This window comes from Enhydra lutris, unplaced genomic scaffold, assembly GCF_002288905.1.
Source record: "Enhydra lutris kenyoni isolate GAN:26980312 unplaced genomic scaffold, ASM228890v2 scaffoldscaffold25, whole genome shotgun sequence".
Taxonomy (NCBI): Eukaryota; Metazoa; Chordata; class Mammalia; order Carnivora; family Mustelidae; genus Enhydra; species Enhydra lutris.
In genome coordinates, this window is record NW_019154109.1 from 19,612,493 (window position 1) to 19,624,773 (window position 12,281).

General features: G+C 34.9%; 1 protein-coding gene across 3 annotated transcripts in view; it reads right to left on the bottom strand.

The window, feature by feature from the left end:
* LOC111151111 (G-patch domain containing 2) overlaps positions 1 to 12,281 on the bottom strand; it is a 175,009-nt gene that overhangs the window by 158,211 nt on the left and 4,517 nt on the right. For all 3 annotated transcript variants that reach the window (XR_002640839.1, XM_022508894.1, XM_022508895.1), the window contains exons 2-3: positions 5,969 to 6,685; positions 766 to 827 (exon numbers count right to left, since the gene is read on the bottom strand). Coding sequence is in view for 2 of the 3 variants with exons in the window: in XM_022508894.1 (XP_022364602.1) it covers positions 766 to 827; positions 5,969 to 6,685 (779 nt within the window). In the remaining variant the exon portion in view is untranslated. The remainder of the gene's footprint in view (positions 1 to 765; positions 828 to 5,968; positions 6,686 to 12,281) is intronic.

Genomic DNA, 12,281 nt, shown 5'->3' on the forward strand with positions numbered 1-12,281 from the left:
CCTCCAAAATTGTGAAAAGCTTCAGGGAACTTCAAAGATGTAAAAGATCGAAGTTGTAAGACAGGACTGTGTGACAGTTTACAATATTGAATTCATGAAAACTGTCTAATTACTTATAAACTAGGGAGGATGAATAAATGTCACGGCTAAATAAAAATGACAAATGACTTGTAAATCCACCTTTATTAATGCTTAAACAGTATTAAATGCATTTGGAATCAGGTGGAGAATCAGAACCAGTGTCTTGTGAACTTGAGAAGAGACAAAATTGTAAAGACTGAGGTATGCAAAGCTTTCTTAAGGAAGATAATCCTCCCTTAATATTATTAGCTCCACATACTAGCTTTTGGAGATAATCGATTACTTTAGGTTAGGAAGACAGGATACCCTTCCTAGTATCAAAAAGAACTAAAGGGGCACCTGGGTGGCTCAGTGAGTTGAAGCTTCTGCCTTCGGCTCGGGTCGTGATCCTGGGGTCCTGGGATGGAGGACCACATCGGGATCTCTGCTCAACAGGGAGCCTGCTTCCCCCTCTCTCTGCCTGCCTCTCTGCCTACTTGTGATCTCTGTCCATCAAACAGATAAAAAAATCTTTAGGGGAAAAAAGAAAAAAAAAAGAACTAAAGCCCAGTCCACTAAGTAGGTATGTGTGAGGTGAGCGGATTGCCGTCATCAACTTAGGAAGTAACTAGTAACAAGCACAACTTTAAAATGAAGACATTTTCCCCGAAGGAATTAAAAAAAAAAGAATAAGCATTTCAGTACCTTGTCTTCCCTCATCATTGGTAAATAAGCCAGCATCAGTGCTGCTGAGACTGCTGGAGTCACTGGAGTAAGGGAAAAGGGGGGAAAAAAAACAAAACAGATCAAAAGAACAATTGATCTCTCAGTCGTAAAATTTTAAAGAGACATGGCAGCTCAGAGATGAAACTTAAGCCTGACAAAGATCTGAAAGAAAATAAGATGATTTTTTTTTTTAATCAAACTGCAAATATTCTGGTTCCATTAACTACAGAGCATATTATTTTTGGCACATAAAACCACAGGCATCTAATGGGACCCTGACAGTAAGCCAGATGTGACTGCAACGAGGGGCTGTCACAATTGATGCATTTTATTATCTGCTTTCATCAAATGCTCACTGCTCCTTTCTTATGTCGTGCAATTCAGTCCAAGCCCCGAACACCACCGCTCAATAAAATGGGGAAAGTCTCAATCAAAAGCAGGCTAAGCCTTTCTTCAGCACATGAAATACAAGGGCCCGGGATGAAATTACTTTTCATGACCACATTTGCAAATATTCAGGAAAAGACATTATTTAAGAATTCACAACAACGCTATTACCTGGCAAGGAAGAAAAAAGTTTACAATGGTAACAATCCATTAAATCGAAGTTAAAAATCTCTCTGAGCAAGACCAAACTATGGAATACTGCCAATATTAGGGAGGGGGTGTATAACAAATAACAGTTTCTCCATACTTCCATAGAAGTTCGAGTATGATACAAAGTCGTATTTTACATACAAATTAAAACAAATAGCAGATATTCGATTGACATGAACCATCACTATTAGTTTTAACACAAGCCATGTGTAAATGAAAATCTAGTTAGTTAAAAAAAAAAACAAAAAAAACCCCACAAAAACCAGATCATCTAATAAGAAGCTTGGCCTCTAAAGAAAATTGACAACATTCTTTAAAGATTCTCATATACTCTCTTCTTCCAGCAATTCTTAATTTTAACCAATCAGGAAGCTCCCCAGGTGAATTTTATAACACTTTTCTCGTTAACAAGTACATCCCTGTAACCTGACTTACTAAACAAAACTAATCTGTTTAAAAATTATCCATTTTTAAAATATTTAAATTGAGAGTTCAGGACTAAAATCATAGATGAGATCTAAATCCCTATGTTTTCTGAATATAAAATATCATTTCAATTACTTGATTTTTAAAAATAAAAAAGTATAAGGATTCATTAAATGGCACATTTTCCCAAGTTAGTACCTTTTTCTTTAACTTTCTTCATATTAGGAGAACGTATCAAGCATCCTAGACTGCACAAGCATTAAGGAAAGAATACTTTCTTAAGACAATCACATCTGTAATTTCTTATTTACAAACACGCATGCTCTCCTATGCACAGTGATGTCCGAGTGTCAAAAACACTTTGGAAACTTCATCCTTTCGCTGTTTAGCTGTCCAAACTACTGTTAATTTTTTTTTCCTCTTCTGTGACTATGGCATAGTGCTTTCCTGTCTGCTTGTTCAATACAACCCAAATATACGGCCTTATCCTGCATACCTTGAGTCACAATTCTTTTTCTGAAATCCTTGAGGCAGCATGATTTTAAAATTCACAATTTTTCAAATTTTGGAAAGGTATGTTCCAAAATCCCTCATAGGGGCCTGGGGTAGCACTCCAGAATCAAACTTATTAATATATTTTTTCCTAAATAAATGAAGGAATATGCACATTAAATCCAGGTCAAGCTAGGTTGGGCCACAAATGAGTTAGTTTTTCACAGTTTTCAGAGTTCAGATTTACAGATAAACAACTGTGAGATATGCAACTATGTACTTTTTTTGAGGGGGGGGTACAATGATTTTCTAATTTCTGAGTTCAGATTTACCTCTTTTAATATTCTACATACAACCTGACTCATTGTTTACAAATGTAACTTGCAGACTAAAAATATTATGACATCCTGGATGGGATCCTAGAACCAAAAAAGGACATTAAAGAAAAACAAGGAAATTTTAATAAAGTACTGACTTCTGTTAATAATGCATCAACACTGGCTTATTAATTCTGACCACTGTATCAGAGTAATGTATTATATTAACAGTAATGGAGACTGGGTACAGGATATATGGGAACAGGATATACAGAAACTCTCTGCACTATGTTCGCAACTTTTTTATAAATCCAAAAGTATTCTATAAGAAAAAGTTTATAAAACATGCACGTGTCTATGGATATATAGATTTAATTTATATATGCATATAAATTAAATAAAATAATAAAATGTTTCCTATTAAAAATCTAAAATATGGATTTCAAGGCTCTGTATGGATGAGTCCTACCTAAATTCTTCCCATCTCCATCTCTGGTCCTTTTATTTATGTTCTTTTTCCAACTCATATCCCAATCTTCTACCTATTTTTTTTCCTTAGATTTTATTAAAATTCAAGTTAGTTAACATGTAGTGTATTTTTAGTTTTAGGGTTAGAATTTAGTGGTTCATCAGCTGCACAGAACACCAGTGCTCATTACACTGAGTGCCCTCCCTAACGCTTATCACCCAATGATGTCCCCCCAACCTCCTCTCAAATAACCCTCAGTTTGTTCCCTATATTTAAGAGTCTCTTACCATTTGCCTCCCTCTGTGTCTTTATCTTATTTACTCTTCTTAAAGAGAGAAGGAACAGACGTCCCCCTCTAAGAATGGCTTAGTCCTTAATGATCCTTGTCTTCATCTGGGATCTTTAAACACGTGTTTTAAACAATGTTTCCTTATTTACATTTCACCTGACATGTAGCTAGTTGCTCCAAGTACATCATGCAGTTGCTAGCACGTTCAATAAATCAGAACAAGAACTTCTATGGAAGCAAGGCTTTTCATGTTCGGCATCTGACAACCATTATGGCTTATCTCCAAGGACAACTCATCCCACTTTTCTTTTTTAGCCTGATACATTCCACAAATTGTCGTCAAATTACCATTTGTATACTAGTCCCAATCTGCTCATTTCCTGTATTTTTTATTCTTGAAACCAACACATTATCTGAGTATCCTCTTTTTCATTCACCGTCCCAAACACAGTCAACTTTCCATTGATTCCAACTTTTAAAACTGCTCTCCTATTTCCTTCCCCTCTACTATCCCTGCCTAATTCACCCCTCACCTAAGGATGGATTTGAGGTCAAAGCTAAATAAGACATTGTTACTGAGATCATGTTCCTTGAGAAAATATAAATCTGAGTTTCTTCATTATTAAAAATTCTTCACTGGCTTCCATTACTTACAGGATGAAACCCAAACTGCCACAGCACACAAGGCCTTCAAGACATGCCTACTGCTGCGGCCCAACCTCCATTTTGTTCCAGTAGTCATCAATTCTAAGTACTTTCCCAGATACGTCACTTTGCTTCACGATCCATGACCTCGCACCAGCTGCTCCCTGTACCCAGGAACATCATTTCCCTCCCTCATGCACTATCTGAACACCACTCATTGCTTGCTTGAACCTCAGCATCTACAGAAAGCCCTCCTTAACCAGTACTTTCTGCTCAGCACACTTCCTTTTCATTGTTTGTTTATCCGCGCTATTCCAAACTATGGGGCTGTAGGCCACAGGGTCTGTCGTATTTAGTAATCTTCCCACAAAAGGAATATGCATCTAACTCTAGGTGACACTAAAAATAGTTACACAGCTAAGTTTAAAAATAAAAGAAGGTGCACCTGGGTGGTGTAGTCAGTTAAGTGTCCGACTCTTGGTCTCGGTTCAGGTCATGACCTTGGGGGTAAGACTGAGCCCTGAGTCAGGCTCCACGCTCTGCACAGAGCTTAAGATTCTCTCTCCCTCTCCTTCTCCTCCCCCCTCCCCAGTGTGTGCTAAAATAAATAAATAAACCTAAAAAAAATACCAATAAAATAAAAAATATTTCTAAAAATTATTCTGGAGTGAAAACATCCTCTTTGAAAACTTGCCTGCTGGTAGCCTGATCATGGTTAATGGATACTCAAATATTTTTTACGATGAAGAAAAATGAAGAGAGTTTTATCTCCTTTTTCTTCCAGGGTAGGTGTCTGTCAATAAAAGGCAGACATCAATAAAGTAAGGGCTTGGAGGATCAATCCAAAAAATAGGTAATCTGTAAATAATCGAGAAACGGACACTTATCTTCACTCCCACACACCTTCCCTCCCCACCACTGAGCAAAATAATCACTTTCAAGTCAAGCTATGTGGTCCTCAGTCACAATGGCCCAACACTACCATACAAATAATTTTCATTCTGGTATAAAAATGCCAACTTTGGGGGAAGAAAAGCAGGTATCATAAACTTTTCAAAGCTTTCCTGAAACATTTTTTTTTTTAATTTTGAGCAATTTTTACTTCTTCAGAAAAATTATATAAACAGCAAACCATCCGTAATAAAGGACCCGCTTTTTTTTTTTTTTTTTTTTTTTTCCTGGATCATAGTTCTGTGTTTGGTTTGAAGAAGACACCTAAAAGGATGAACAGTTTCAATACTTTCTCATTTCCTGCAGTAGCATTAGTTCTATGTAAAAGAAAAATGATCACTTACCTTTTGACGCTGTCAAAATAGTACTTAACAATTATCATTGTGGTGTATACCTGCTTTCTAGAATAAACAGATTAGACTAGCTGCCAAAGGATCATTGCTTTTCTCATTTGTCTAATGACAAGATCAAGTGTTTCTAGACTATAAATTTTTATAATCCATAAATCGTCAGAATTCTCAGCAATCTACAGACCTCTTAAAATATCAAATAATACACAGTTAAGTGGTATCAACTTTTGATTCTCAAAAATCAAAATAAACTGATGAACTGTGACACTAAAAAGCACCAAAGGCTAAAGCTCTATAATTAAACAAATAAATAATCATAAATCCAATTCTAAGAGTTACAAATGTGCTGTTATTCAAAAGCACATTCATTCCCATTGAAAAACCATTTCCTTTCCTCTATAGCTGAAAATTAAGTTTTTACAACATAATCAAAAGACTTCGTGTAAATCAAATAAGCAATTTTGTTTTGTACTAAACATTGTAAGTTATAAGGAAATATAACTATGGTTAAACAGTAATATCACTATTATTATACTTTTTATTAGTATAATTTATAATTATTTTAAAACAGAATGAAAATATAAAACACATTCAAGCACAAACAACAGAGACACATATTTTTATACATAGAGAATATAAAAGTCACCTTTCACTCATGAGTTCATCTGAGACCTTTTGCTCTTCATAGTCCATTTTGTCCTTACTGGTCTGGCTTATTTCCTCACTTTCTAAAACTACTCCTTCATCTTGGATTTTTGGCCCTTGTCTAATTATTTTCAATTTCCTTTTTTTGACTTTGTTCTTGGTAAACTCTTGATATTGGTAAGCTCTGTCATTGTCCATGTCCTGATCTCTACAACCTTCAAGGGGCTGGGTCATTGTCCGTTTGTTAGAGATGTCCTGTGGGAGGTCAACTGCCATGCGTTTTACCTTTCTCCTTCTGCGCAGAGTTCTGTTCCCAAGGTTGTCCACAGCAAAATCCGATTCGTGCCACAGAGGTCTTTTTCCTCGTACATTATTGTTTAAGTTTGATGATGGCCTGCGCTTAGCCACTAACATTTGGTCATCAGAGTCACTATGATCTTTTTTATTATTATTGTGATTTTCTCTGTAGTCCTTGCTTGGTTCCTCTAAACTAGAATCCGTGCCTTCACTTAAGCAGTGGCCAGGCTCCCATGGGTGATGAACATTATACGACCTTCGTTTTCTCCCTCTCCTTTTCCTTGCCTGGCGTTTCAGAGGACAAGACATACTTCGAGAATGATCGCCTGTTTCAGCAAATCCACCTCGAGCTTGCTCTGAGCTCTCCTCCAAAGCAGAGACAAGATCATGAACCAGTTCTTCCATGGTTCGACTGAAATGCCTACATTTTTAAAGAAAGGAAAAAAAATAACGAAAATAGTGTTAACTGTATTAACCTAGTTTATTATAGCAGACAATTCACTCTAAGTGTAAAATTAATAGTTATTATAAAGAAATGTTTAAAAGCTACTTAATTTTTTAAATTAAAAGCTACTTAATAGTTTTAAGTATTCTGACTCATTTTTAAGCTCCTTTTTCTTGTGTAAGTTCTTTCATTAAAAATGGGAATTATTTCAAGATACAGTAAGCATAGTATCAGCAGTGAAATATCCCAGTAATTTCATATTTTTACTGTGTTAATTATGGAAAAGTTATTTCTGCTTAAATCATTGTTCATTAGTCTACTCCTTCCCTTTTCTTAGTTTTCCTCCAATAGATACAGAACTTTCTCAATCCTTCCTCCAAACGCCCACATCTCCCTACGATTTCTAAATGAAAAAGGAAGTTGTATAATTCACGACTCACCACATGCTCTACCCAGTCACTACCATGAAACATGAGGGAGATGGAAAGACTGACAAGTACTTTCAAGATTTGTAATATGTGCAAAAAAAAAAAAAAAAAGACTTTAACCAGATACTAGGCCTATAATTAGGCCACACTAATCTCGTAACTCAGTCAAGCAGAAACTATGTTCTTATTCAAACTGGAGCTTCACTGGTCTAAAATGGCCCATCATTTTTCTTATAATTCATTCTGAGACAGTCTCTCAGCTTTTTTTTTTTTTTTAAACAAACAAAACCCATTGAACTATGTATGTTACCAGTGAAAAATTTATCTACTTATCAGCTAGGATAGATATTAAGCATTCTTTAGGAACTTCTACAAATTATACTGACCTTTCTAAACCCAGCTCCCAAAGATTCTACATCAGTTGGTGATGGAGCGCCCAAAATTCTGATTTTGTATCTTTCTCACAAAGATCATTAACAATCATTTCTGAGTTCTAGGAACATGGAGCAAAATATTCTCAACTAGAGATGTCTATATAATTTCTAAGTGTATAGCAGGGGTGGGCACAGTTTTCTGTAAAAGGCCAAACAGTAAACATTTTAGGCTCTGCAGTCCATTAGGTCTCTATCATAACCATCCAACTTTAGCCACTGTAAGGGGAAAGTAGCCCTAGGCAAGGCATAAATGAACGGGTATGGCTATGTTCTAATAAAATTTTATTTACAAAACCAAGTGATGGCTGGCCACAGTTGGCTGACTCCTGGTTTATATAGTCTCTACAATCTATAATTTTAGGCATCTGCAAGTTCCCTATAATAACTTTTAACTTTGTCTTTTCATTTTAACAACCTGAGAACACACACACATTGTGATTCAACTGGATTTACTACGTAAGATGATATACACACACATACAGCTTCTAACACAAGTACTTACTATATGCTAGGCCCATTTTAAGTGTTTTATATGCATTAGCTCATCTCATTGCATAACTCTATAAGGTTGTATATGAGATACACAGAGACAGAAACATTAAGGGCCATTTGCCCGAAGTGACACACCTGGGAAAGGGTAGAAACAGATTTCAGACTCCAGCAGCCTGGTTCTAGAGCCTGAATGCCCAACTTAACTATAGCCAAGAACAGCATTCTAGAGCTACACAATTCCAGTGTCCAGTCTGCATTTTTGTTTTTGAGTGATGGAGCAGCAGGTGATACTATTTTAATTGTTCAGACAGATTTAATACACATCTATGTAAGGCAAATGACTCACAGTTAGGCTTTATATTCTTCTGAACAGAAGAAGGGAATGGGAGACCTGAACAAAAATAAGGCACAGGGCAGTAAAGTGGTGAAGGTACGCTGAATCTGAAGAACCAGTGCTGTAGCCATCAATAAAATGTACACTGTGACCAATTAACTAAATGAACACAGTTGTTCATTTAATGTCGGTTTGTATTTCCCAGATCTCCTTCAGCATTCTGAATGAATAAAAACCTGTATGGACACACATTTTTAAAAAATGTGGTGATTCAAATATGTATTTTAAATAAACTCTGGAGAACCACTAAAAGGGTCCTATATATTACTCAGGTTTCAGGACTTTGCATTTATTTGAGTATAAGAAATATGTGTCACATAGGAATTAGCATTAAGCCAAAAGAAGGGCTACAAATCTGACTACACTGATAATCCAAATGGGTCTTTTCTCCATTACCTCTACAGTAATAATCACCTTTTTGTTTTCCTTTTATTACAATATATTGCTCATTTCCTTTAATAATATTTCTTTGGAAGAAATGCAGTCTGAAAGACCTATTATCTCTGAATATAATATTGCACCTTTAATAAAATTCACTGGAAAGCAGTTTAACAAGTATTTTAATAAAGATCCTTTATCTAAAAAAGGACTCAGTATTACCTGGTTCTCAAGTAACTTAACTTTTCTAAGATTCAGTTTTCTTATCAGAGATGAATGACTAGATCTAAATATTAATGTGAAATTAACTTAAAGCATGAATAGAATCTCCACCTAAAATTGCAGGTTACTTTGAAAGTTAAAATCTAGCGCTTTACTTTAGAAAGGAAAATGAGGCGGTCCTAATGTTAGATAAAGGTCAGTAATTAGATTCAATCCATTGAAATTTATCTTCAATTAATTTCATTTAAAAAGTACTGCTGTAATAAACATAGCTTAAGAAAATATAACTGACAGTATTACTAAGAATGTAAGCAAGACTTCTTTATAACATCATTAAATTTGTCACCTTAGTTGATTTTATATATTTTTTTAAGAAGATAAAGTATCTCAAAAAACTTTCAACCAGAAGAACCTAATTTATTCCATGAGGCTACTCAAATAGGAATCAGATAGGACTATCAATCAAGTAAAAGAATTACTTTAAAAAGACTTTTTGGGGCACCTGGGTGGGTTGGTTGGTTAAGGTCTGCCTCTTGGTTTTGGCTCAGGTCTTGATCTCAGAGTTGTGAGATCGAGCCCCGTGTCTGGCTCTGTGCTGGATGGGGAGCCTGCTTGAGATTTTCTCTCTACCCTCCCAACCTCAAAAAAAAAAAAAAAAAAAAAAAAAAGGAGAGAGAGACTTCTTAAAAACCCCATTAAAAAAAAAAACAGAAAAAAAATACATTTAACTAAGTGCTACTCAGAATTCAAATCACCTTTTCCCCTTCAGTTTCAACTAACCAGACTTCTGCAAGCCAAAACCCCTGTTAATGAGCCAGTAATATTATAGTCAGTCAGTCAAGTGGCTTCACTTGTATCTCTAGGGAAAACTGACATCAACTGGCCTCACAGAAATAAAGTCACTGTAAGAGACATCGCATGATCAACAGCTCATTTACTTCCTTGGTAGTTATGCTGAAGATTATTGAATGGAAACACTTTATCTTCAAGATATTTTCTTAAATAAGATCTTTCCTATTGAAGAGAAAACCTGGAAATATATAGCTTTCTTTCTAAAAACCTACGTTAAGCATTCGTAGTTGTAAAGTTTAAATTACAATAAAATTCAGTGAATTACCACTTGGTTAATTTGAATAATAGTCACATTTATGAAACAATTTCTCTTCATTTGGAATTCAATGGAAATGATACCTTTTGAGAATAGTCTGGTTGGGTATGATATCTAAGATAACCATTAACTAACAGTTTTCTTAAAATACTCCAAAAGAATAGAATTAGATTACAGTCCCACTATCTATGTAAAGTTGGATTTTGTAAAAGGAAATGACTTGAGTAGATAAGCATTTTGGTTTTGTGTAGGTGGTATTACATTACGTAATGTTTCTGGTTCAAGAAAAAGACCTAGGAAGCTCTTAGTCCAAACTTAATGTTCATTTGTTCCCAAAGGACTGGCAGTTAACTGACAAACCAGGGACTCTCAAATATCAGTCAACAATGTAAAGGCGGGGCAGAGCAGATGATACCCAAGAAAGCCTCCCAAAACTGATCCCTCCCAATAACTAACAGCTAACTACTCTCTAGACAACTATTACTTTTTGAAGATTCTCTTAGCAGTAACTACTATTCCTAAGAGGATAAAATATAGCATCTACAGAAGAATTAGGGAACAATTTCCTTGCCTGGACACTGATAAATATAATTACATAATAAATGACAGATATGTATGTCTACTGAAGAAACCCAAGTTCATTAAAAGACAAACAAAAATCTTTCAGATGTAACAAATAGGGTAATTGACTACAACTGTCAAATATCTAGATAAGGAAAAAGAAATCAAATATTCCTTATCACCTAGTACATGGTAAAATTCTCATCTTCATCTCTGTAAAACACAGACTATTTCTTCTACAAAGTTAAGTAACTCCAGCAGTGGAATGCTAAAACAAAGTTAAGTGCTGCTAAATACAACAGCTTAACTGGCTTTCAAAAATTTAAGGAAACAGTCATTTCTGTCTTAGTTTCTATAGGATTAAAAACTCAATATGTACAATTAAACAATGTATGAGCAGAACCAAGTCAAGAGTTATGATGATAAATGTACACTATGACTGGTCATAAACTTAAGAAAATAGTCTTGGAATTACATGTCTCGATATTCATGTTAGCTTTTACTTAAGAAAGGAGTTTGGTCATAAAAGTACAAATTAAAATTAACACATAATAGTATAGATCACGACAATGGGTGATTAAACATGCAAACGGTGATCCTTAAAGATGCCATATCAAGGCTAAATTTCATGATGAACAAATATGACCTGTGAGAATTATTTTAAGTTTGATGAAAATTTCTGCTGCTTATGAGAATTTATAAATTCCTTCTTTAGTGGTAAATATATTTGTCAACATAAGTCTTTATCTCAGCTTAGTGACCTATTAAATGATGAACAGAATTGTCTCCTTTAAATATTTTTGAGAAGGTCATTTAGGAAAAACAGAATAAGCCTAACATTAAATGTTAACATTTAAGCTAGTTTTGAAATTCCTTGACCTATTTAAACCAGAAGTTTAATCAGAAGTAAACTTTTCTCTCTCTTTTTGAAAGAGGTAGCAGGGAAGTAGGGGAACGTACCTTATTACAAAACATACAAATAATTAGTTATAACTTTACATGAACACTAAGCAATGCGTATGGAACAGAATTCTCTAGGTGGGGGGGAAAAGTTGGGAGGAACCTATAGAGAACACTAGCTTTAAAGTCAAATTTATGAATTTGGAAGCTAAATTTGACTATATTCATTAGGAGAGGACCATGAACAAATTACTTATCTTCTGATTCTGTTTATTCATCTTAAAAATGGTGTAATTTCTACCTCAAAGGGATTCTGTGGGATGACAGTGGATACTTGTGTGAGAGCAGTTATTTCATCTTTCAACAATCCCTATTCGCAAATAAAGTAGTCACTGAAATACCGAAGCGTTTTGCTTTTAAGTAGAACCACACTATGAATCCCGAGGATATCATAACAAAAGCACAGATCTTATCTGGTCCATGTTCTTGCACCACTCTGAATCATGGGAAGAAGGGGAATAACAGACATTTGCAAAAGTCTTGCATGCAATTTCAAGAAATTCATCATGCACTCTTAAAAGATTTCCAAGGATCTTAAAAAAACAACAAAAAATTAATCCTGTGTATCTGAGTTAGTCCTATCTTGATAATAAAC